Source organism: Rana temporaria, chromosome 4, assembly GCF_905171775.1.
Source record: "Rana temporaria chromosome 4, aRanTem1.1, whole genome shotgun sequence".
Classification (NCBI taxonomy): Eukaryota; Metazoa; Chordata; class Amphibia; order Anura; family Ranidae; genus Rana; species Rana temporaria.
This window is the reverse complement of record NC_053492.1, coordinates 51,989,804-52,014,912: the sequence shown is the minus strand read 5'-3', so window position 1 is coordinate 52,014,912 and position 25,109 is coordinate 51,989,804. Positions and strand designations below refer to the sequence as shown.

General features: G+C 43.2%; 1 protein-coding gene across 12 annotated transcripts in view; it reads right to left on the bottom strand.

Moving 5' to 3' along the window:
• Nucleotides 1-25,109, bottom strand: part of OTOF (otoferlin) — a 465,027-nt gene that overhangs the window by 139,609 nt on the left and 300,309 nt on the right. For all 12 annotated transcript variants that reach the window (XM_040348386.1, XM_040348390.1, XM_040348393.1 and 9 more), the window contains exons 6-8: nucleotides 15,207-15,280; nucleotides 4,918-5,044; nucleotides 2,944-2,998 (exon numbers count right to left, since the gene is read on the bottom strand). In XM_040348386.1, the coding sequence (XP_040204320.1) occupies nucleotides 2,944-2,998; nucleotides 4,918-5,044; nucleotides 15,207-15,280 (256 nt within the window). The remainder of the gene's footprint in view (nucleotides 1-2,943; nucleotides 2,999-4,917; nucleotides 5,045-15,206; nucleotides 15,281-25,109) is intronic.

The following is a 25,109-nucleotide window of genomic DNA, read 5'->3' as shown; positions in this document are numbered from 1 at the left end:
GTGCTAGAATTATTGCTCTCGCTCTGACGATTGCGGCGATGCCTCATATGTGTGATTTGAACACCGTTTACATATGGGGTCGCAACTTCCGTACGCGTTTTTTTGCTGCGCGAGCTCGCGGGGACGGGGTGCTTTAAAAAAATGTTTTTCCTTGTTTATGATTTAAAAAAAATAAAAGAAGTAAAGTTAGCCAAATTTTTTGGTATAGTGAAAGATGATGTTACGCCGAGTAAATAGATACCAAACATGTCACGCTTTATAAATGCATGCACTCGTGGAATGGCGACAAACTACGGTACCTAAAAATCTCCATAGACGACGCTTTAATTATTTTTTTACGGTTACCAGGTTAGAGTTACAGAGGAGGTCTAGTGCTAGAATTATTGCTCTCGCTCTGACGATTGCGGCGATGCCTCATATGTGTGATTTGAACACCGTTTACATATGGGGTCGCAACTTCCGTACGCGTTTTTTTGCTGCGCGAGCTCGCGGGGACGGGGTGCTTTAAAAAAATGTTTTTCCTTGTTTATTTTTATAATATAAAATTGTGTTTTTAAAAAAAAAAAATGATCACTTTTATTGCTGTCACAAGGAATGTAAACATCCCTTGTGACAGTAATAAGTGGTGACAGGTACTCTTTATGGAGGGATCGGGGGTCTAAAAGACCCTCGATCCCTCCTTTGCACTTCAAAGTATTCAGATTGCCGAAAACGGCGATTCTGAATACTCTGGCCCAGATTCTCAAAGGACTTACGATGGCGCATCGCCATGTACGCCGTCATAAGTCCTAATCTGACCCGTCGTATCTATGCGACTGATTCTTAGAATCAGTTACGCATAGATATCCATTAGATCCGACAGGCGTAAGTCTCTTACGCCGTCGCATATAAACTGCATTTTTTTTTGACCGCTAGGTGGCGCTTCCATCGAATTCCGCGTTGAGTATGCAAATTAGCTAGATACACAAATTCCCGAACGTACGCACGGCCGACGCAGTAAAGTTACGACGTTTACGTTAGGCTTTTCCCGCCGTAAAGTTGCCCCTGCTATATGAGGTGCAGCCAATGTTAAGTATGGCCGTCGTCCCGCGTCAAAATTTGAAAAAGTTACGTTGTTTACGCAAGTCGTCCGTGAATGGGGCTGGACTTCATTTACGTTGACGTCGAAACCAATGACGTCCTTGCGGCATACTTTGGAGCAATGTACACTGGGAAATTCCACGGACGGCGCATGCGCTGTTTCCGAAAAAACGTCAATCACGTCGGGTCACAGTAGTTTTGCATAAAACACGCCCCCCTGATCCAAATTTGAATTAGGTGGGCTTACGGCGGCCGATTTATGCTACGTCGCCACAACTTACGGAGCAAGTGCTTTGAGAATACAGCACTTGCCCGTGTAAGTTGCGGAGGCGTAACGTAAATCAGATACGTTACGCCTGCACAATTTTACGCGGCTCTACGTGAATCTGCCCCTGTGTACTTTTTTAAAACCGGCGCCATTGGCAGCCAAGTAAACCGGAAGTGACGTTGTTAGCCGCATTGGTTGTTATGCCTGGATAGCCAATCGCCCGCTCTAAACAACGGTACCGGGATCATGCCTGCAGCTGCAGGCATGATCCCGGTATATTCCCTGAAAGCCGAGGCCGCATATATGCGTGCGCTCGGTGGAAAGGGGTTAAAGGATAGAAAGAGAAACGCTGATGCTTAGGTATGGAAATGTATTACATAGTTATATTGGTACAGCTTGGGCCAGTGTAATTACAGAAACATAGAAAAGTGACGGCAGAAAAAAGACAGAGTAGTCCATCAAGTCTGTTTATACATTATACACAGTATCTCACAAAAGTAAGTACACCCCTCACATTTTTGTAAATATTTTATTCTATCTTATCGTGTGACAACACTGAAGAAATGACACTTTGCTACAATGTAGTGAGTGTACAGCTTGTATAACAGTGTAAATGTGCTGTCCTCTCAAAATGACTCAACACACAGCCATTATTGTCTAAACCGCTGGCAATAAAAGTGCATACACCCCTAAGTGAAAATTTCCAAATTGGGCCCAATTAGCCATTTTCCCTCCCCGGTGTCATGTGACTCGTTTTAATACTTGTTGTTTTCATATAGCCAGATTCAAGTAGACCTGCCTAACGTTAGGCAGGCGTAGCGTATCTCATATATACGATACGCCACCGTAAGTTAGAGAGGCAAGTGCTGTATTCACAAAGCACTTGCGTCCTAAGTTACAGCGGCGTAGCGTAAATGTGCCGGCGTAAGCGCGCCTAATTCAAATTGTGAAGAGGTGGGCGTGTTTTATGTAAATAAAGCATGACCCCACGTAAATGACGTTTTTAACGAACGGCGCATGCGCCGTCCGTGGACGTATCCCAGTGCGCATGCTCCAAATTACGCCGCAAAGACTCATTGGTTTCGACGTGAACGTAAATTACGCCCAGCCCCATTCACGGACGACTTACACAAACGACGTAAAAATTAAAAAAATTCGACACGGGACCGACGTCCATACTTAACATTGGCTGCGCCATCTTCTTGGTGGAATATCTTTACGCCTGAAAACGCCTTACGTAAACGGCGTATCTTTACTGCGACGGGCAAGCGTACGTTCGTGAATAGGCGTATCTCGCTGATTTACGCATTCTAGGCGTAAATCAGCGTACACGCCCCTAGCGGCCAGCTTAAATAGGCAGCTAAGATACGACGGCGTAGGAGGTCGTATCTTAGCTACATTTAAGCGTATCTCAATTTCAGAATACACTTAAATGTACGACGGCGCAGATTCTGAGTTACGACGGCATATCTACTGATACGCCCGTCGCAAGTTTCCTGAATCTGGCTAATAATGTCTATAGTCTGGACACGGGTTCACATTAAACTGCAAAACATTTGCAAAAATTAGAAGAGAACATTATCCTGAGGACTTACTTGGTAATCCATTGGCCTCCCAGCACTGGGCTCCATTTTAATGTCAGGCTTAGACCTACAGAAAAAAGAAATACGTTACATAACACTAACATTAAAGTAAGCCTTCCAAGAAACAAATGCAGGGATTCAATATAAACAGTATAGGAAATCTCAGGGGGCTCGTTATGTCTCTGGCTCACAATACAAATATTGACACAGATTTCCCGCACTGCGATATTGAACACATTTTGTATATCAGCATAAAGGGATTTGCTGCTACCATGGTTTCGTGGCGAATCCAAGGAGTTTTTGACCTAAAACTTTGCATGTTCACCACTAGACATAAGGAACGACCTATAATGCAGTGCATAGTTGTTGTCCCTGGTCAGCTGAGTCACAGGAGCCACAGGAGTACATTAAGGTAAATCAGGGTTCTCAGAGCACCCCCTACATCAGAGTTTCCCTTTACACCAGAGGCCACAGTGTCCCCCCTTACATCAGAGTCATCCCCATGCATGAGAGTTCTCAGTCTTCCCCCTGAAATCAGGGTTCCCAGAGCATCCCTTATGTCAGAGTCCCCAGAGTTCTTCCTTACATCAAAGTCTGCAGAGTCCCCCCTTACAGTATAAGGAAACTCTGTGAGTTCAGATATAAAAGGGGAACTCTGTGGACTCTGATGTAAAGGGGGACTTGTGATTAATTTCATATGATTGGAAATGTTATTTAATTGCAAAATATATGTATAGTTCATGCTAAAGTGTTGGGGTTTGACTTGAAGAAAAGGTGGCAGCCCTAATCAAGCTTCCCATACTTTTTGTTTGACAATAGCCGTTTGTTTTTTTGCCCTACAGGTGGCCAGAATTAAATAACATGATTTGCCCCCCATAGACTTCATTGGGATTCCCTACAAAGGTTGCAAACTTTAAACTTTGAGCAAGATTTTCAAAACTGTTCATAAACCAAATCCAAAGAGGTTTTTTTAACTGCCGTCTCAGATATTAAATGGCAGTTAAATTAAAATGTAACTGCTAATACTATCCGGAAACTGATAATTGCCCCATACCGTAAAAATTATGATTAATCTATAGAGGAGCAATTTAATAAGAGAATGAGCACCTTGTACACAAAGACTACCAGACATGTGTCCCCCAAATGACTTCATTGCACATGCTGGGATGCTTGACACTGCATGATGACGTCATCATTGCACTTGCCATAGTGATGATGCAGGTGTTTGCATATGGGAGGGAGGAATAGGTACAAGGGGCCAGATTCACAGTCCGGCGGCGCAGCGTAACGTAACCCGTTTACGTTACACCGCCGCAAATTTTTCGATTTAGTGCCCGATCCACAAAGCACTTACCTGGAAATTTGCGGCGGTGTATCGTAAACAGGTCCGGCGCAAGGGGCAGGTACCATTTAAATTAGGCGCATTTCCGCGCCGGACGTACTGCGCATGCTCCCGTCGCAAATTTCCCGACGTGCTTTGCGCGAAATTACGACGCACCAACGTTTTGTGAATGGCGACGTGAAAAAAAGACTTGCGCCGGGAAAAAGAAATAATTTTAAAAAAATTCAAAAGCGACGCGGGAAAGACGGGCATACTTTAACATGGTGGAGTACTTTTACACAATGTTAATAGTGCCCTATCTTTGTGATGGAAATCTAACCATCGCAAAGACGTAACGACGGGAAAAATCTTCGTGGATCGCCGTAACTCCTAATTTGCATACCCAACGTTGTATTACGACGCAAACTCCCCCCATCGGCGGCCGCGGTATTGCATCCTAAGATCCGACAGTGTAAAACCATTACACCTGTCGGATCTAAGGGCTATCTATGCGTAACTGATTCTATGAATCAGTCGCATAGATAGAACAACAGATACGACGGCGTATCAGGAGATACGCCGTCGTATCTGCTCTGTGAATCTGGCCCAAGGTTTATAAAATGCTGGAATATCCTATAGCACCTATGAAGGCGTCATCAATTTACCTTTTATTGGAGACATTAGTTGTGAGGGCCGTGACAGAGGCAAGAGATATGGTGTCTGGGTCTAGTCCACCACCCAGCCGCATCGCCTTCCTGTCCAGGTCTTCTGTCTCCAAGACGGCCGGTTCATCTGTAAATACATATAATGTCATTTAGAGATCTATTTTTACATAGTTTTTAGATATGTTTAGAAATTTGCATGGCTCCCAACTGTCCCTGATATCGAGGGACTGTCCCTGATTTGGAGAAATGTCCCTCTTGCCTCCTCATTTGTTCCTCATTTTGGTCTGATCCATATAGATGTATATAAAATGCACTTTTTATCTTTCAAAAAGTGTTTCCCAGTGCTAAGCCTTTCTTCCAAATTATAAATGGCTGCATTTGTACATTTTAAAAGCCAATATAAAGGAATAGTAGTGGTAAAAAAAAACCTTGTGGATTTAATTAACCTTTTTTGGGGGTTAATTCTCCTTTAAGGGGGTGTGACAGGGGGCATGTCCCATACCTACATACGTTTGCTGGTAGGTGTCCTTAAATTTCCAATTCAAAATGTTGGGAGATATGCATTTGTCCCCCCAGGACTATGCATTTTTAGTGCTTTTTGCATTTTGCATATTTGCACTACAGTCCATATACCATGGTTTCCTATGGAACACGTTCTGTAGTGCAAAGCTGCAAAAAGCAAAAAAGCACTAAAAATGCATAGGTGTGAATCGGGCCGAAGAGACAATTGCAGACAGGGCCGGTGCTACCACAAGGCAAACTAGGCAGCCGCCTAGGGCACCCTGCTGCCTAGGGCGCCCAGCCACTGGTGTTCCTACACTCTTCTCTCTGCAGCAAGCAACTAAGTCTCAGCATCAGCAGGCAGAGACCGCTCCGTTCGCACATGGTGGCAGAAGCACAGTGGCGGCAGAGGAATGTGTCTGTGTCCCGACTCCCGAATAAATGGAAGCAAGCAAACATTCATTGATAGGCACTGGTAGGCTGCATTTGATGGGCGCTGGTGAGGCTGCATTTGATGGGCACTGGTGAGGCTGCGTTGATGGGTGCTGGTGAGGCTGCATTTAATGGGTGCTGGTGAGGCTGCATTAGATGGGTGCTGGTGTGGTGAGGCTGCATTTGATGGGCACTGGTGAGGCTGCGTTGATGGGTTCTGGTGAGGCTGCATTTGATGGGTGCTGGTGAGGCTGCGTTTGATGGGCACTGGTGAGGCTGCATTAGATGGGTGCTGGTGATGCTGCATTAGATGGGTGCTGGTGAGGCTGCATTGATGGGCACTGGTAAGGCTGCATTAGATGGGTGCTGGTGAGGCTGCATTGATGGGCACTGGTAAGGCTGCATTAGATGGGTGCTGGTGAGGCTGCATTAGATGGGTGCTGGTGAAGCTGCATTAGATGGGTGCTGGGTGGGATTTACATGGGCAGGGCAAAGGGGGTTGGGTCAGGGGTGGAGCCAAAGGGGGTGGAAAAATGAGGTTTCGCCTAGGGTGTCAAAAATCCTTGCACCAGCCCTGATTGCAGATACCTTCTGTTTTGTTGTGCACTGGATTAGTGGTGGGGTGTTTTGGTTTAGTTTTTGCACACCTCATCCTAACCTGTTTGGTTATACTGCCTACTCTGCAGCTGCAAATCCCTGAGTCCTCTTTACCTAGCAGGAGACATCTGAGCAAGGTGGTTCTCCACAGTCCTTGTAGCCTTATGCCCCGTACACACGACCGGTTTTCCCTTCGGAAATAGTCAGATGAGAGCTTTTGGTCGGGAAGCCCGACCGTGTGTATGCTCCATCGGACTTTTTCCAACAGGAAAACTGCTGGAAAAAAAGGAGAGCAGGATCTCTTTTTTCCCGTCAGGAAAAAATCCTAGCGGGAAAACCGTTCATCTGTATGCTTTTCCGATGCACAAAAAAACACACGCATGCTCGGAAACAAATGGACGCATGCTCAGAAGCATAGAACATTGTAGTCTTTTACGTCAACACGTTCTTGGCAGTCAAAATTTCACCAAACTTTTGTGTGACCGTGTGTATGCAAGGCAGGCTTGAGAGGAATTCCGTCGGAAAAAACATAATTTTTTTTTCCGACGGGAAAACCGCTCGTGTGTACGGGACATCAGAGATTTTTTTCTTTCTAGTGTTCACTATGCTTGTCTCCTGTATTCTGATTGCCTGCCTGTCTAACCACTTCTTATGACTTCTACTACCAACCCCACATCGTCTGCCCCGAGCTTTGCTCTGCAGAGTATGCTTCTGCCTATGGTCTTGGCATTATATGTCAGCTCCTGTGCATTAGCGGTTGACCAAATGAGAAACCCAAAGGGGCAAACCTGATTTTCTTGCGGGACTCACCGAGATGATTAAATAAGCATCCCTCAAGGAAACCGATCCATACCACTGGTGACACAAAGGTTCCAGTGTAATCGCATCATGTACTCACTAGGACAGCCTTTCTCAACCAGGGATCATCCAGCGGTTCCTTGGGTTTTATAGAGCAATGAGCAATTTCTACCTCTAAAGCCCTGTACACACGATCGGATATCTAATGGAATCTGATCCGATGGATATTTTCAGCGGATATCCGATGAAGCTGACTTTCATCAGTCTTGCCTACACACCATCAGTCAAAAATTCGACCGTGTCCAAACGCGGTGACGTAAAACACTACGACGTGCTGAGAACAATGAAGTTCAATGCTTCCGAGCATGCGTCAACTTAATTCTGAGCATGCGTGGATTTTTGACCGATGGACTTCCACACAGACGATCGTTTTTTTCTATAGTTTTTTTATCCAAAGGAAAAATTTAAAACAGGTTCTATTTTTTTTAACCAATGGAAAACAAACCAATGGGGTCCACACACGATCGGTTTGTCCGATGAAAACGGTCCTATTGATCTATTGATACGCTGCGTAACTTCTACGATGCCCCGACGTATGTTTGTTTTGTATCCACAAAACAAGATACGAATGAATGGGGGCTAGATCCGACTGACGTACGTCTTAGTACGCCGTCGGATCTTAGGTGCATATTTACGCTGGGCGCTAGGTGGCGCTTCCGTTGATTTGCGCGTAGAGTATGCAAATTAGCTAGATACGCCGATTCTCAGAACGTACGTCCGGCCGGAGCATTTTTTTACATCGTTTACGTAAGGCTTTTTTCGGCGTAACGTTACCCCTGGGTCTATGAGGCGTACGCAATGTTAAGTATGGACGTCGGGCCAGCGTCAAATTTTCCGTCGTGTACGTCGTTTGCGTAAAACGTTCTCGAATAGGGCTTTGCGTAAATTACGTTCACGTCGAAAGCATTGACTATTTGCGACGTGATTTCGAGCATGCGCACTGGGATACCCCCACGGACGGCGCATGCGCCGTTAAAAAAAAACTTCATTTACGTGGGGTCAAGTTGAATTAACATAAAACACGCCCACATCTTTGTCATTTGAATTCCGTGCCCTTACGACGACACATTTACGCTACGCCGCCGTAACTTTAGACGCAGGTGCTTTGTGAATACAGCACTTGCCTCTCAAAGTAGCGACGGCATAGCGAAAGTACGATACGCTACGCCTGCTTAAAATTACGCCGATCTACGTGGATCTGGCCCTACAAGTGCAAAGTGCACTTAAATTTGCACTAAAAGTGCACTTGGAAGTGCAGTCGCTGTAAATGAGGGGTAGATCTGAAATGAGGGGAAGCTCTGCTGATTTTATTATCCAATCATGTACAAGCTAAAATGCTGTTTTTCCTTGCATGTCCCACTCGGATCTACAGCGACTGCACTTCCAAGTGCACTTTCCGTGCAATTTCATGTGCACTTTGCACTTGTAGTTTGCACTTGTAGTGCAAAGTGGAATTGCCTTTAGTAAATAACTCCCTCTGTCTCCATTCCACCCAAAATGGGAAAACACCTTTTTGGATTGGGTTGCGTTTAAATTAACACAAAGTTATTACAAGTTGTATCTTCTGCATTCCCTATATACTAATGTCCTAAAAATATCAAATATAAACTAAATTTACTGCACCAGCTCATAAATCATACTGTCTGAAAGTTATTGTGTTATTGTGTTATATGAGTATAATGAAAGGAAGGAAAAAAAAAAAGTCAATAAAACTTATATAAGAAATAAACATCCGCACATTCAGAGGGAAACGAGAAGCTTCCCGACTCGTAAAGTTTTTTTAGTGCAGTGACAGTTATGTGGGCAAATTGAATTTATTTTGATTTTGTTATATTGCAGTTTTTAGACAAGATCAACCGATCAGCAGTGTAAGGACCTGAAATTGAAGCATCATACTCTTGCAGTCCCTATACAGCAAGGGAGGAAAAAGCAGCACAAGTAGCCAATCAGTTATGTTGCAGTTCAAGAAGCGTGCTGATAGGAAGAGAGAGCAGCGTGACAGCGCTCATCAGCCTGCCTCTCCCTCTCCTTGAACTGCAACAAAGAAAACTCAATCTTCTGCCCTGTCAAACAGATGTGTATAATATGTAGCAGGGCTATGTTACATAGTTACATAGTAGGTGAGGTTGAAAAAAGACCACCAAGTCCTACCTATGTGTGTGATTATATGTCAGTATTACATTGTATATCACTGTAAGTTGTGGACGTTCAGGTGCTTGTCTAATAGTTTCTTGAAACCATTGATGCCCCCTGCTGAGACCACCGCCTGTGGAAGGGAATTCCACATCCTCGCCGCTCTTACAGTAAAGAACCCTCTACGTAGTTTAAGGTTAAACCTCTTTTCTTCTAATTTTAATGAGTGGCCACGTGTCTTGTTAAACTCCCTTCCGCAATTTTTTTTTATCCCTATTGTGGGGTCACCAGTATGGTATTTGTAAATTGAAATCATATCCCCTCTCAAGCGTCTCTTCTCCAGAGAGAATAAGTTCAGTGCTCATAACCTTTCCTCATAACTAATGTCCTCCAGACCCTTTATTAGCTTTGTTGCCCTTCTTTGTACTCGCTCCATTTCCAGTACATCATTCCTGAGGACTGGCGGCCAAAACTGGACAGCATACTCCAGGTGCGGCCGGACCAGAGTCTTGTAGAGCAGGAGAATTATCGCTTTATCTCTGGAGTTGATCCCCTTTTTAATGCATGCCAATATTCTGTTTGCCTTGTTAGCAGCAGCTTGGTATTGCATGCCATTACTGAGTCTGTCATCTACTAGGACCCCCCCCCCCCCTGGTCCTTTTCCATCCTAGATTCCCCCAGAGTTTCTCCCCCCAGTGTATAGATTGCATTCATATTTTTGCCACCCAACTGCATTATTTAAAATTTTTCCACATTAAACCTCATTTGTCATGTAATTACCCACACCATTAATTTGTTCAGATCTTTTTGCAAGGTTTCCACATCCTGTGTAAATCTTAGGTCTGGGTGGACAGAAATACAAATCCTTTGCCAGGTTAAACAGCTCCCTTATATGTATTTCAGCTGTGTACTGTATTTAGCTGTTTGCCTGGAATTCAGCTTTAATGCCTTATTACTTCCAATTCGTATACTACCATTTCTGGAACTTCATTAAACATTTAACTTCTCGCTATCTATCTTTGTTGTAATGAAAATGTTTGAAAAGCCAATAATCCAAAAAGAATTACATGTATTTATTAGCCCCATTGCAGCTTGTGAAATTAACCGAAAAACAAACAGTGTATTAGATCTTCTCAGTTATTTATTGTTATATTGGTCTACTTAATTTTACTTTTCCTTATTTTTTTGAATATTAAATAAATAGAGCCCTGTTGTCTCTGGACGCCGCCAAGGCGTCTGATAGCATAGAATTGTGCTATCTATAGAAAGAGCTTAAATGCTTTGGCTTTGGCGACGTCTTCTGCAACTGGGTTAAACTCTCATATGCGTTCCCTAGAGCAGTGGTCCTCAACCTATTTGGCACAGTGGACCGGCATTGTGGAATAAAATCGTGCCAAGGCCCGGGGGGGTGGGGGTATGCGGCAATTTGTTTGGGAAATAGCAGTTGTTAGCACTTCAATCATCACAGCACCATGGTTGTTATGGTGTCAGGATGATTGACGCACATTATTTCTGTCATTACATTGTAATATAAAATGAAATAGTTCAACTCACCATAATGCAGAATCTGCCGCCAGATGCAGCGTGTCACCTGCCACGTTGCCTGCCACCAGATTTTGATTGCCACATGCCACGTCACCTGCCACCAGATGTGGATTGCCACATGCCACGTCACCTGCCACCAGATGTGGATTGCCACATGCCACGTCACCTGCCACCAGATGTGGATTGCCGATTGCCATGTCGCTTGTTTGCCACCTGCCACCAAATGTGGTTTGCCACCTGCCACCAAATGTGGTTTGCCACCTGCCACCAAATGTGGTTTGCCACCTGCCACCAAATGTGGTTTGCCACCTGCCATCAGAGTTTTTTTTGTCACCTGGCACCAGGTGAGGTTTGTCACCTGCCATAGTGGCAGCACAGGCCAGTGAGGGAGAACAGCGGTGATGCAGGGTGGGCGGTGAGAGACGATCTCATCCCTCTGCTCCCCCCACCTCACCTCCAGCAGTGTAACGGCTGTGTGGGCGGAAGTGCGGTGATCCAGGCAGGCGATGAGAGATGATCTCATCTCTCTGCTCCCCCGCCTCACCACAGTGTAGCGGCCCCGCTGTGTGGGTGGAAGAGCGGTGATCCGGGCAGGCCGGGAGAGATGTAATCTCTCTGCTTGCCTGCCACCACACATCAGACAGTGCAGCCTTCATGGCCTGGCTGCAAATAGGCCACAGCCCGGCAGTGGGCCGCGGCCCGGGGGTTGGGGAACCCTGCCCTAGAGCCTCCGTACGAATGAACAGGATGATGTCCACTCCTTTCCCTTTGTCCTGTGGGACCAGACAAGTGTCTGGTCCCACAGGACAAAGGGAAAGGAGTGGACATCATCCCGTTGACCTTTTGTTTTCAGGCACTATAGAGCCTCTTGCGGCCTCCTGGGTTGTGTGGCTTTTGCAGGGAAAAACACGAAGATGAGATAGCTTTATGAGGGGACGACATGTTGTTGTTCATGGCCAATACTCAGGGGTCTTTGTCCATAATTAAGAACTTAAGTGTCTTCTCTGGCCTTACAATAATTTGGGATAAGCCCATATTACTTTCATTGGACCCTCATGAAGGCCCTCTTTAAAACCAGCGTGTTGAATGAAAAAAAAAAAACTCTGAGCTCCAGTCGGAGCTGCTGTACGATCGGACGTTAGTACAACAATCTCCCTCTGTTGAGCTGCTGTGTTCTGAAGGGTGTTCTAAAGGGTGGATGCCCCCCGCCAGAACACTACAATCAGTACTCTTAGCCATTGGTCAGGAACTGGTCGGCTGCTGGTTTTCCAGCATACTCGTCCGACAGAATCCAACTTCTGTTGGACAGGGTGCCATACACAGGTACACAGGAGCCGAATGTCGGCATTTGGCCCGTGTGTACAGGGCTTTTCTTTCCAGATTTAAATCCCAGGGCAATGTGTGGTGCCTCTTTCTGTGGGTGGCCACTCTAACTTTTTAAAAATGATATGGATGCCTCATTTTTTTTTTCTTTTTCCACAATTTACCCTGCTGGATTCCTCAAAAGTATTTAAAAAAAATTCGTACTGTTTTTGGGAGCCTAATATGGCATAAAAAGCCCCATAGAATTAAATATGATTTTTTACATCTGAAAGCTCAAAAGGGGCCTAGCAGGCAGCACCAAATCCCGGTATATATTCTGGCAACCCAACTTCAACATCTTGCAGGTTGGGAAAATAGTGGTTTACAAATATATCTTTATGTAATATACTTTCAATATAAAGTGCATAAATTAATAACAATTAATCAATCAAGTAAAAGATTCATATATATCAAAAACTGTAAATAAAAATGTGTTAAAAAACATTCATAAATAATCCAGTAAAGTCCATCAGAAAACAAGAAGAAAAGAAGTGCTTTGTGCAAAAAGTTAATTTATACTTGTGTATCAACAAAATTAATCCATATTTCAGTGTGGATAGCAAAATCTTCACACCCAACTCCCAACCCGCTTATCGGCTACTCTGACCCTAAGATGGGGGTCTGGCTGCACTTTATCCCAGTATCCCCATGGGATGGATGGATGGATATCAGTAGCCAAGATTCCCGGATGGGTTACCATACAACCAGGATGTTCAACAGTGGTCTCAGCAAATGGGGGAGACAAAGGAGGAACTCATAGTGCAGTAATAAAAAAGTCAGGCTTTTTAATGAAAAGTTATAACTACTTACAAGATGGAAGGAGTAAAATCATTTTGGGAGGAGCGACAGCGGTGACTTTATTACACCCGCTGAGGTGTCTGCATGTGATTGATTGTTCTATATGCGATTTTACTCCTGCCTTCTTGTAAGTAGTTTTAACTTTCATTAACCACTTACTGACCGCCCGCCGTCGTTATACGTCGGCACTTTGGAGAGGAATATCATTGTATCCTCTTCTTCAGCAGGCCGGTCCGCTTTCAGATAAAAGGGTTCTCTGCGGCGGATTCTCCGTGAGATCATTTTTATTTGGGGCTGGAGATGGGCCCTCCCTCCTGCCATGCTATGGTGGTCTCTGCCGCTTACCAGAGCCGCCGGTAGCGGCGGAGATGATCGGGTCTTCTCTCCCACTTGGCTGGCTGTCGAGTGAGGGGAAGATTTTTAAGGGTAAAAGTTTGTCGCCATTCCAGGAGCAGGCGCAATTTTGAAGCGTGACATGTTGGGTATCAATTTACTCGGCGTAAGATTATCTTTCACAATATAAATTTTTTTTTTTGATAACTTTACGGTTGTCTTATTTTTAAAATTTTAAAAAGTGTATTTTTTCCCAAAAAAGTGCGCTTGTAAGACCGCTGTGCAAATACGGTGTGGCAGAAAGTATTGCAACGACCGACATTTCATTCTGTATGGTGTTAGAAAAAATATGTATATATATAATGTTTGTGAGTCTGAAAAATAGACCTGTCCTTAAAGTGGGTGTAAACCCACTTTAAAAAAAAAAAAAAACATCACCTTTAAGGCTGCATTCACACCTGAGCGTCGGTCGTTCGGTCGTTTTTTCGGGCGTTTTGACGCTCATATTCATGCTTATTTGCGCGTTTGCATACAGCGTCGACCGACGTTTTTGTACTTCGACGGTTTTTATTTTTGCCAATAGGAAAAATGATCATCTTTTCATCACTTGTTGCTATGTTGGTAGATTTTTTTAATCTTCTGCCTGGGTGAAAAGTTCTATTGATTAAAGCGACGAAATGCCCGTAGCAAACGCTTGTCGCGCTAGTCGCTTGAATCGAGCGTTTCCATTACTTTCTATGGGAAATGGAAACGCTCAAATACGCCAAAACCGCCCGATACGCGCAACAAAAAAGGGTCCGGAACTTGTTTGAGCTTCAGGCGTTCGGCGTCAGGCGTATTGGCGTGCAGATGTGAACCATCTCCATAGGGAATAATGTATTTTTTCCCCTCTAGCGTATTTGAGCGTCGCGCTTCAGGCGACAAAACGCTCAGGTGTGAATGCAGCCTTAGACAAAGGCATAATGGGCAAGCTAGCTCATTATGTAATACTCACCTCAGATCGAAGCCCCCGCAGCCGTCCTTGTACACCACTCCGGCGGCCGACATTTTTCCCGGGGGTTACTTCCGGGTTTTGCAGCTCCAGCGCTGTGATTGGTCTGCGCTGGAGCCGCCAGTCACGGTACGATCTCCTTTAGAAACAGCACGATCGCCGTTTCTAAATTGTGCACGCGCCGTAGACATCAGCGCCCGTCATTGTAAATATCTCCTAAACCGAGGAGGTTTACACTGTGTGCACGCCTATGATCCATCCCATAAGGATACTGGGATAAAGTGCAGCCAGACCCCCATCTTAGGGTCAGAATAGCTGGTAAGCGGCTTGAGAGTTGGGTGTGCACTTTTGGGTGTAAAGATTTTGCTATCCACACTGAAATATGGATTCATAAAAAAAAAAAAAAATTACTTTTCCAAACAGAGACATATATCCATGCACCCAGTGGTGCCTGCAATACCCCCCTTCGATTTGTGGCACCTAGAGGGAGCACACCTGATGCCCCCACCCTTGTTACCCGTCTGTTCCCAACATCTGAAACCAAAATATCTGTTTGGGGGGGACTGATTATTTGTAAAAATGGCTCAATAATAAATAAATGAAATAGTGAAATGTAGAATTGCTGGAGAAGCACATAAGGTGTTGAAAGCGTGCCCTGAGAGGTCCTGGATCAAGCACTGCATTAAATAATTATTGTGAGCCGAGAGGGGGATCAGTGGAAGTAGCGGGATCGCATTACCTTGTCTTCTGCCGTCATCTTTCGGTGGACGTGTCTTGCCGAGCTTCATGGCGGAAAATACTCCTTTACCAACTCTGTCAAATAACAAACAGAGATCATTAATTAATTTAAATAGGGGAGGCCATGTATGACTTCAAGTATGTCTAAACCCAAAAAATAAAATGTAATATACAGTATTAGCAGTCCTTTGATATGATGGCTGCATTAATTTCATTTTTTTTCATTTTTTTTTCACCTGGTGATCCTGCCATTAAAGCGGTAGTAAACTGCAGGTGAAAATTCTGTGCAAGGCAATGTCGTAATGTGCTAGTAGACTTACCTTAGAACGAAGGCTTCCAGTGTCGCAATGTCACAGCTGAGACGGCTGACATCTTCCTCCGGTCTTCCTTCCAGGTTTGCGGCCTCCGGCTACATGAGCGGCCGGGGGCGCAATGACGTCGTTCCCACGCATGCGGCACAGGCGCATGCGCGGGTGATGTCATCGGCTACATAACCTCTGAATAACTCCTAAACAAGTTTAGTGGATATTCACAGTACCTATAGGTAAGCCTTATTATAGGGTTGCCTGTAAGTATAAGTGGGAGTACAGAGTTTACTACCACTTTAACATACTTCATGTCCTGGGATGACAATGCTCATTCATTGAACTGGGACTACGAAGGAGTAGCTCTGTCACCCTAGATTGTTCTCCTGATTTGGACTACAAACCCCTCTCTTCATCTCCGTTATATAAGGGGCATTCTTTAGTAGTTCACAAAAAATAGATGGTGAAGCTAATAACATGTTGGATAGATCAGTTTACTGCACATATAGTTATAAGAACACTTGGATCCTGGCAGGGTCAATAGGTATTTTTCTGTTCTAAGAAAATGTACTCAACCTGGAAAAAGAAAATAAATGATCTCCTGCTGGTTCTACATCGAAGATCCATGTCCATTACCTCACTGCCTTATTGACTACCACAGCCAGGGGGGCTCCCCATGCTCTGCCCCTCCTGTTCTTGTCTGTCTATCCCTGGCTTAAATACTTTCTGAATTACTGATCTGGGGCAAGCCTACAATCAGTGAAGCCAGCACAGACTCAGATTTTCCTGATCTGCACGCTTTTGCTAAGTCAGCGGCTCAAAGTATTAAAGGCAATTTTATGTGTGTAAGGGTGCATTGGCAGCCAATTCATTTTGAAAGAGCTAAATAATAATACATACTAAAGCACTGCAGATAAGTATATGCTAATTCAACATCTAAAGTAGCAGCATGCAATAAGGATTGGTATGCACAGTCTTTTAAATACATGCTGTATATTAACATGTTACTAAAAAAAACTATAAATACCATATATATGCAATTTTATGTTCTACAATTGTTTATACATTTATTAATTTACTCTGTAAGGATTTCAGACACTTGACTTTTCTCCCTGTGCACAGCAAGGAGAGAGAGAAAAGGGAAGAAATAGATACAAAAAGAGTAGGAAAAGAATAAAGAAAAAGGTGAGAAATAAAGAGAAAGAGAGAGAAGGAGAGAAAGAAAGAAAGAAAGAAAGAAAGAAAGAAAGAAAGAAAGAAAGAAAGAAAGAAAGAAAGAAAGAAAGAAAGAAAGAAAGAAAGAAAGAGAGAGTGTGAGAGAAAGATAGAAAATAGAGCGACAAAAAAAGAGAGAGAGAGGGAGAGAGAGAAAGAAATAGAGCGAGGGGAAAAAAGAATTAAAGAGAGAGAGAGAGTGAAAGAAAGATAGAGGGCAAGAAAAAAAGAGAATAAAAGAAAGAAAGAAAAAGGAGAGTGTAAGAGAAAGAGAGAAAGAAAGTGTGACAAAGAAAGACAAAGAAGGAGAGAGAAAGAAAGAGAGAGTGAGAAAGAGAAAAAGAGAGAGAGAGCAAGAAAGAAAGAAAGAGAGAGATAAAGAAAGAATGAAAAAGAGAGAGCAAGAAAGAAAGACAAAGAAAGAGAGCAAGAAAGAAAGAGAGAGGGCAAGAAAGAAAGAGAGAGGGCAATAAAGAAAGACAAAGAAAGAAAGCAAAAAAGAAAAAAAAGAAAGAAAAAAAGAGAGAGGGCAAGAAAGAAAGACAAAGAAAGAGAGCAAGAGAGAAAGAAAGAAATAGCAAGTGAAAGAGAGAGAGAGGGGGGGGGGGAGAGGGAAAAACAGAGAGAGAAAGAAATAATGAAAGAGAGAGAGGGCAACAAAGAAAGACAAAGAAAGGGAGAGAGAGAGAGAGAGTGAGAAAGAAAGAATGAAAGAGAGAAAGAAAGACAGGGAGAGAAAGAAAGAAAGAACGAAAGAAAGAGAGAGCAAGAAATAAACACAAAGAAAGAGTAAGAAAGAGAGAGGAAAAGAAAAGAAAGAAAAGCAAAGAGAGAGAGAGAGAGAGAGAGAGACGGTGAGGGAAGGAGGGGTGGGGAGATAGAGAGAGAACAAGAGGAAAAGAGAGAGAGAGAAAGAAAGAGAGAACAACAGAAAGAGAGAGAGAGAAAGAAAGAAGGAAAGAAGGAAAGAAAGAAAGAAAGAAAGAGAGAGAGAGGGCAAGAAAGAAAGATAAAGAAAGAGAGCAAGTGAGAAAGAAAGAGAAAAGAAAGAAAAAGTGAGAGAGAGAGAGAGAGAGAAAGAGACAGGGAGAAATAAAGTAAGAAAGAAAGAAGGAGAGAGAAATAAAGAAAGAAAGAAAGAAACTGAAAGAGAGAGAGAGAGAGAGAGAGAAAAAGAAAGAAAAAAAAAAGAAAGAAAGAGAGAAAGAAAGAAAGAGACTGAAAGGGAGAGAGAGAGAGAGAGAGGAAAAGAAAGAAAGAGAAAGAAAAGAAAAAAAAAAGAGAAAAAGAAAAAAAGAAAAAAGAAAGAAAGAAAGAAAGAAAGAAAGAAAGAAAGAAAGAAAGAAAGAAAGAAAGAAAGGAAGAAAGAAAGAAAGAAAAGTGAAAGAGAGAGAGAGAGAGTTAAAGAGAGAAAGAAAGACAAAGAAAGAAATAGAGGGAAAGAAAAGGAGAGAGAGTAATAAAGAGAGAGAGAGAGAGAGAGAGAGAGAGAGAGAGAGAGAGAGAGAGAAAGAATTACAAAGAGTAAGAAAGAAAGAGTGATATAAAAAGAGAAAGAAACAAAAAAAAAGAGAGCGCAAGAAAAAGAAAGAAAAGTGAAAGAAAGAAAAAAAGAAAGAAAGAAAGAAAGAAAAAAGAAAGAAAGAAAGAAAGAAAGAAAGAGAAAAAGAAAGAAAAGTGAAAGAGAGAGAGAGAGAGTGAAAGAGAGAAAGAAAGACAAAGAAAGAAATAGAGAGAGAGAGAAAAGGAGAGAGAGTAATAAATAAAGAGAGAGAGAGAGAGAGAGAGAGAGAGAGAGAGAGAGAGAGAGAGAGAGAGAGAGAGAGAGAGAGAGAGAGAGAGAGAGAAAGAATGACAAAGAGTAAGAAAGAAAGAGTGATATAAAAAGAGAAAGAAACAAAAAAAAAGAGAGCGCAAGAAAGAGTAAGAAAGAGATAAAGAAATAGAGAGAGAGGGTGATAAAGAAAGAGAGAGAGTGTGAGAAAGAAATAAAGAGATAGAGAGAAAGAAAGGAAGGAAGGGCACGGTTTATCCAGTCTACAGGTAATTTCCATAATTCTTTGTGTGATCTCCACAGCTGTCATGCTGATCACATGATTGCTAACCAGGCTGGTTGCACTGATTCTCAACCAGCAGACAAAACGCGTTGATCTGTAGAAGATGTGTGGGGGTGTAATTAATTGTTAATGGCACCCCCACACATCGGAAAGCACATCTTTGGGTGAAGGAAACTACATAATGCACCATACAGTTTCCTTGCAGGTGTGTTTTGAAAAAAAGGAAGTGAATTCAGCGCTAAATACTACTAAACAAAATATATATTAAATTTAAAGCTGCTCCTCTGAGTTAAAGTGTGAACTGTAATATATTGAAGGTGTGGTAGAGGACGCTCTCCTATAATGTTAAACTACCAAAATTCAACTTATAGTTGGATACACATCAATAATACAAATATATAACCGTTCATATATAATAATTACTGTGGAAAAATAGTGCACAATCCCTAGTGCAATAAATACAATAAATAAAAGTCCCAATAATGGAGTTGTAGTGGTCCAATGATAGATCTTCCAAACAACTTGACGTGCAATTTGCGTAAGGTGATATTTTTTCTCCTCCACCAAACATTATACTCTGTCTTCACCCAAAGTGCTCAGATGTAAAATGCACTTACCAAAAGTACCTGACTTCTTTAATGAAAAAGAAAGTCAGACATAACGTTGACAGGATTGTGCCTGTACACATAATCGTTTGACAGGGAAATTCTTTATTGCCTCACTCCCGGAGTTCAGGTTAGATAAAAGATATTGTTAGATATGTTTTTTTTTTATAGAGAGTAAACCATGTATGTAACCGTTTAGCTGAAAGGTACTGTGGCTGCATTACTATTGGTTTCCATTTCCCCTTATGAGCTGTAACGAGACTCATAGACAGACTACAAATACCGTGATCCTTTGTGACCAGGCTTGCCCCCTGAAGACGTAAACCAACGAAACGTACGTCATCAGCGGTACCTTGTCACGTGTCTGCCCACGCCATCTCCGGCGCCTGAAGAGCTAGCAGGGTCCGGTGGAACGCACGCCATCACGGAGGCGAGATTATAGCGGCACCGCAAGACTTATTGGTGACATATCTGCAGCCCCAGTGCCAGGAGGCACATTAAAATGTAAGAAGCCACTTGGCATTTTTTATCCATTTTTTTTAAAATAAAACAGTATTATGCTATGGGCTTTTCTGTTTGCTTTTTTTTTATCTAACCTGAACTCCGGGAGTGAGGCAATAAGGAATTTCCCTGTCAAACGAGTATGTGTACAGGCACAATCCTGTCAACGCTATGTCTGACTTTCTTTTTCATTAAAGAAGTCAGATACTTTTGGTAAGCGCATTTTACATCTGAGCACTTTGGGTGAAGACAGAGTATAATGTTTGGTGGAGGAGAAATAATATCACCTTAAAGGAGTTGTAAAGGAAATTTTTTTTTGTTTTTTCACCTTAATGCATAGATTGCATTAAGGTGAAAAAACATCTGATGATGCCAAACTCCCCCCCCCCCCCGAGCCCCCGTTTTACTTACCTGACCCCTCGAAAGTCCCACGCTCGGTCCCGAGATCCTCTTCGCCGCTCAGCCTGGCCGCTGATTGGCTAGAGCGGATGGATTGAGAGCAGCGCAGCCATTGGCTGGCACTGCTGTCAATCACATCCAGTGAAGTGGCGCACCGAGGGGCGGGGCCGAGTGATACAGTGAGCGGCTATGGCCGCTCGCTGTACCACGGGAGCGCGCCCGCAAGGACTCATCACCATGCGAGCTCTCTCGCATGACTGTAGTGAGTTCTTGCGGGGAGGACCAGAGACAGCTGCTGAGGGACCCCAGCCTAGCCTCTGCAATGTAGCTTAACGTTTGCATAAAACAAGAACTACAATATACAGTATCTAAGAAGGTTATTCTCCATATTGGGAGCATCTGGGAATTAAACATTTTAACACAGTACAGCAATACAATTAGCAAACAAAAAGGCAGAGAGCTTTTAGACATTTAGGGAAATGATTCATCTTGTATTTCCCTACAGCGTATTTTGTTTAGCAACGCATTTCAAAGTTTTGGTCCTTTTCTATTGTTTGAAAAATGATGTGATGTAAAACTTTCTTTTAAAATGAGAATTTTCATTTTGCATATTATAAATGACACCATGTTGGTAGTTATAAAGCTTTAATCTTCTGCTGACAGCTCCCAGGAACTCATTATCAGCCAGTAAAAACTCAATATTTGTGGGATTAGTGCTGCCCACACAGGGCACTGTACTGGCACTGCTCAGAGACAGATGTGCTGGTATTCGGACAGTGTCATCAGTCTTGAAGGCTAATCCTTGCCAAAACTAGAAGTTTAATTTTGGGTGAAAGTAGTAGGCGATATGAAATATAATACAAAGTTTGCCTTTTCCCTGTCAATCTTAGAAATCCCCCGCACTGTCCAAAAAGAACATAGCGGAGAACAGAGACAGGATTTGGAGGATTACAAAAATGGAGTTTGAGGGATGATGGGTACACAAGGAATGTGCTCTGTCCTGTTCCTAATTTAAAGTAGACATGTCACAAGCCTGGGACAGTTCAGATATAGACACCTGAAAAAAAAAAACGGTCTCAGCATTCGCACAGCCGTCACAAATTATCCACATAATGGGGCAGATCCACAAAGAAGTTACGCTGGCGTATTTATTGATACGCCGCGTAACTTCTAGTTTGCTCCGGCGTATCTTTGTTTTGTATCCACAAAACAAGATATGCCTGAAGCTGTGCTAGATCCGACTGGCGGACGTCTTAGTACGCCGTCGGATCTAAGGTGCATATTTACGCTGGCCGCTAGGTGGCGTTTCTGTCGATTTCCGCGTCGAGTATGCAAATTAGCTAGATACGGCGATCCACGAACGTACGTCCGGCGCATTTTTTTACGTAGTTTGCGTAAGGCTTTTTCGGCGTATAGTTACCCCTGCTATATGAGGCATATCCTATGTTAAGTATGGCCGTCGTTCCTGCGTAATTTTGAATTTTTTACGTCGTTTGCGTAAGTCGTTCGCGAATAGGGCTTTGCGTAGAATGACGTTCACGTCGTAAGAATTGGTTTGTTGCGGGTTAATTTCGAGCATGCGCACTGGGATACCCCCACGGACGGCACATGCGCCGTAAAAAAAAATACGTAATTTACGTTGGGTCAAGACGTATTTACATAAAACACGCCCCCATCACATCCCCTTGAATTGTGTGCCCTTACCGAGCCAAAGTTACACTACGCTGCTATAACTTACGGAGCAAATTCTTTCTGGGTAAGGAAAATACGCTGTAAGTTACGGCGGTGTAGTGTATCAAAGATACGCTACGCTGGACGCAACAATGCGCCAGGCTACGTGGATCTGGCCCAATGTGTCTAATATGTATATTTCCTATTATTGTCAGCTCCATCTAGTGGCTATAATGCTGTATTTTCCAAATTGAAGCACTACAGTATAGGAAAATACTTGGCCTTATCTCTTTCTGTTAGTTAGGTCTCTCACATGGGAGGCAGAAGTGGATGATCTAGGTCAGGGGGTCTCTAAACTTTATAAACAAAGGGCCAGTTTATTGTCCTTCAGACTTTAGGGGTCCAGACTGTGAACCAGTGGGAGTTGAAAATACCCCAGCATCAGTGGGAGGTAACAATGCCTCAGGGTTAGTAGGAGGAGGTCCCCATTATTGGTATTAGTGGGAAGAATAGTGCCTTATCATTGGTATTAGTGGAAAGCATAGTGCCCCATCATTGGCATTAGTGGGAAGAATAGTGTCCCATCATTGGTATTAGTGGGAAGCATAGTGCCTTATCATTGGTATTAGTGGGTAGAATAGTGTCCCGTCATTCTTATTAGTGGGAAGAATAGTGTCCCGTCATTTTTATTAGTGGGAAGAATAGTGTCCCGTCATTTTTATTAGTGGGAAGAATAGTGTCCCATCATTGGAATTAGTGGGAGGAATAGTGCCATACCATTGTTATTAGTCGAAAAGCATAGTGCCCCATCATTGGTATTAGTGAAAAGCATATTCCCCAATCATTGGTATTAGTGGGAAGAATAGTGTCCCATCATTAGTATAAGTGGGAAGCATAGTGCCCCATTATTGGTATTAGTGGGAAGAATAGTGTCCTGTCATTTATATTAGTAGGAAGAATATTGTCCTGTCATTTTTATTAGTGGGAAGCATAGTGCCTTATCATTGGTATTAGTGGGTAGAATAGTGTCCCGTCATTCTTATTAGTGGGAAGAATAGTGTCCCGTCATTTTTATTAGTGGGAAGAATAGTGTCCCGTCATTTTTATTAGTGGGAAGAATAGTGTCCCATCATTGGAATTAGTGGGAGGAATAGTGCCATACCATTGTTATTAGTCGAAAAGCATAGTGCCCCATCATTGGTATTAGTGAAAAGCATATTCCCCAATCATTGGTATTAGTGGGAAGAATAGTGTCCCATCATTAGTATAAGTGGGAAGCATAGTGCCCCATTATTGGTATTAGTGGGAAGAATAGTGTCCTGTCATTTATATTAGTAGGAAGAATATTGTCCTGTCATTTTTATTAGTGGGAAGAATAGTGTCCTGTCATTGGTATTAGTGGGATGAATATTGTCCTGTCATTTTTATTAGTGGGAAGAATAGTGTCCCATCATTGGTATTAGTGGGAAGAATAGTGTCCCATCATTGGTATTAGTGGGAAGAATAGTGTCCTGTCATTCTTATTAGTGGGAAGAATAGTGTTCAGTCATTGGTATTAGTGCGTAGAATAGTGTCCCGTCATTCTTATTAGTGGGAAGAATAGTGTCCCGTCATTTTTATTAGTGGGAAGAAAAGTGTCCCGTCATTTTCATTAGTGGAAAGAAAAGTGTCCTGTAATTTTTATTAATGGAAAGAATAGTGTCCCGTCATTGGTATTAGTGCGTAGAATAGTGTCCCGTCATTCTTATTAGTGGGAAAAATAGTGTTCTGTCATTTTTATTAGTGGGAAGAATAGTGTCCCGTCATTCTTATTAGTGGGATGAATAGTGTCCCGTCATTCTTATTAGTGGGATGAATAGTGTCCCGTCAATTTTATTAGTGGGAAGAATAGTGTCCCATCATTTTTATTAGTGGGAAGAATAGTGTCCAGTCATTTTTATTAGTGGGAAGAATAGTGTCCCGTCATTTTTATTAGTGGGAAGAATAGTGTCCCGTCATTTTTATTAGTGGGAAGAATAGTGCCCCGTCATTGGTATTAGTGGGAGGAACAGTGCCCTATAATTGATGTCAGTGGGGGGAATTATGCCCTATTGTTGGTGTCAGTGAAAGGAATGGTGCCTCACAGTTGTTGGTAGTGGGAGTATAGTGCCTCGTTTCAATGGGAAGAGTAGTACAGCAAGGATTGGATAAAGACAAGCAAAGGGCCCCATCTGGCCCATGGGCCACTGTTTGGAGACCATTGATCTAGACATTCATGAAACAAGCTGAGATTTGCCTATAATTATGTAATGGATTATTTTTACATGCAGTTTTTATTGAAGGTCCCCTCTCCTATGGCAGGTTTTCTGTCATTGTTAGTGTAGTAGCTAGTGGGAGATCTCCAATAAAATGTGAGGGAGAATCCATCAGTGAAGACACTAATTCCCATGACAATTCGGTAAGATGTAAATTTCCCACTCTTTGGGGAGATTTCCTCCTATTTTATATTGCATCTCCAAGATGGAAGTGAAGGGTAATATCCACAGTGGGGACAAAACGTGCAGGCTCTGCTTTTTATAGTAAGGCTGCATTCACATCTAGACGGACGAAATCGCGGCGTTTTGTCGCCGCAAATCGCGGTAAAAATAGCGGCGTTTTGTACCGCGATTTGCGGCGACAAAACGCGGGTATTGTCCGCCTAGATGTGTCCCAAGATGACCCCCTCTATGGAGATGATTGCCATCTCCTAGCCGAACGCTCGAAGACGCCTGAAAAAAAGGTCCGGGACCTTTTTTCACGCCGCAGGCGACAGGCGTCCGGCGTCCGGCGTGGAGATGTGAACCATCTCCATAGAGGGACATGTATTTCCAGCCCTCTGGCGGCAGAGGCGTAGCGCTACAGGCGTAAAAACGCCTAGATGTGAATGGGGTCTAAATGTGATCAGGTGGTCCCTCCTGCTTGTGCAGGCTCTGCTTTTTATAGTAAATGTGATCAGGTGGTCCCTCCTGTTTGTGCAGGCTCTGCTCTTTATAGTAGAGGTGGTCAGGTGGTCCCTCCTGTTTGTGCAGGCTCTGCTCTTTATAGTAGAGGTGATCAGATGGTCCCTCCTGTTTGTGCATGCTCTGCTATTTATAGTAGAAGTGATCAGGTGGTCCCTCCTGTTTGTGCATGC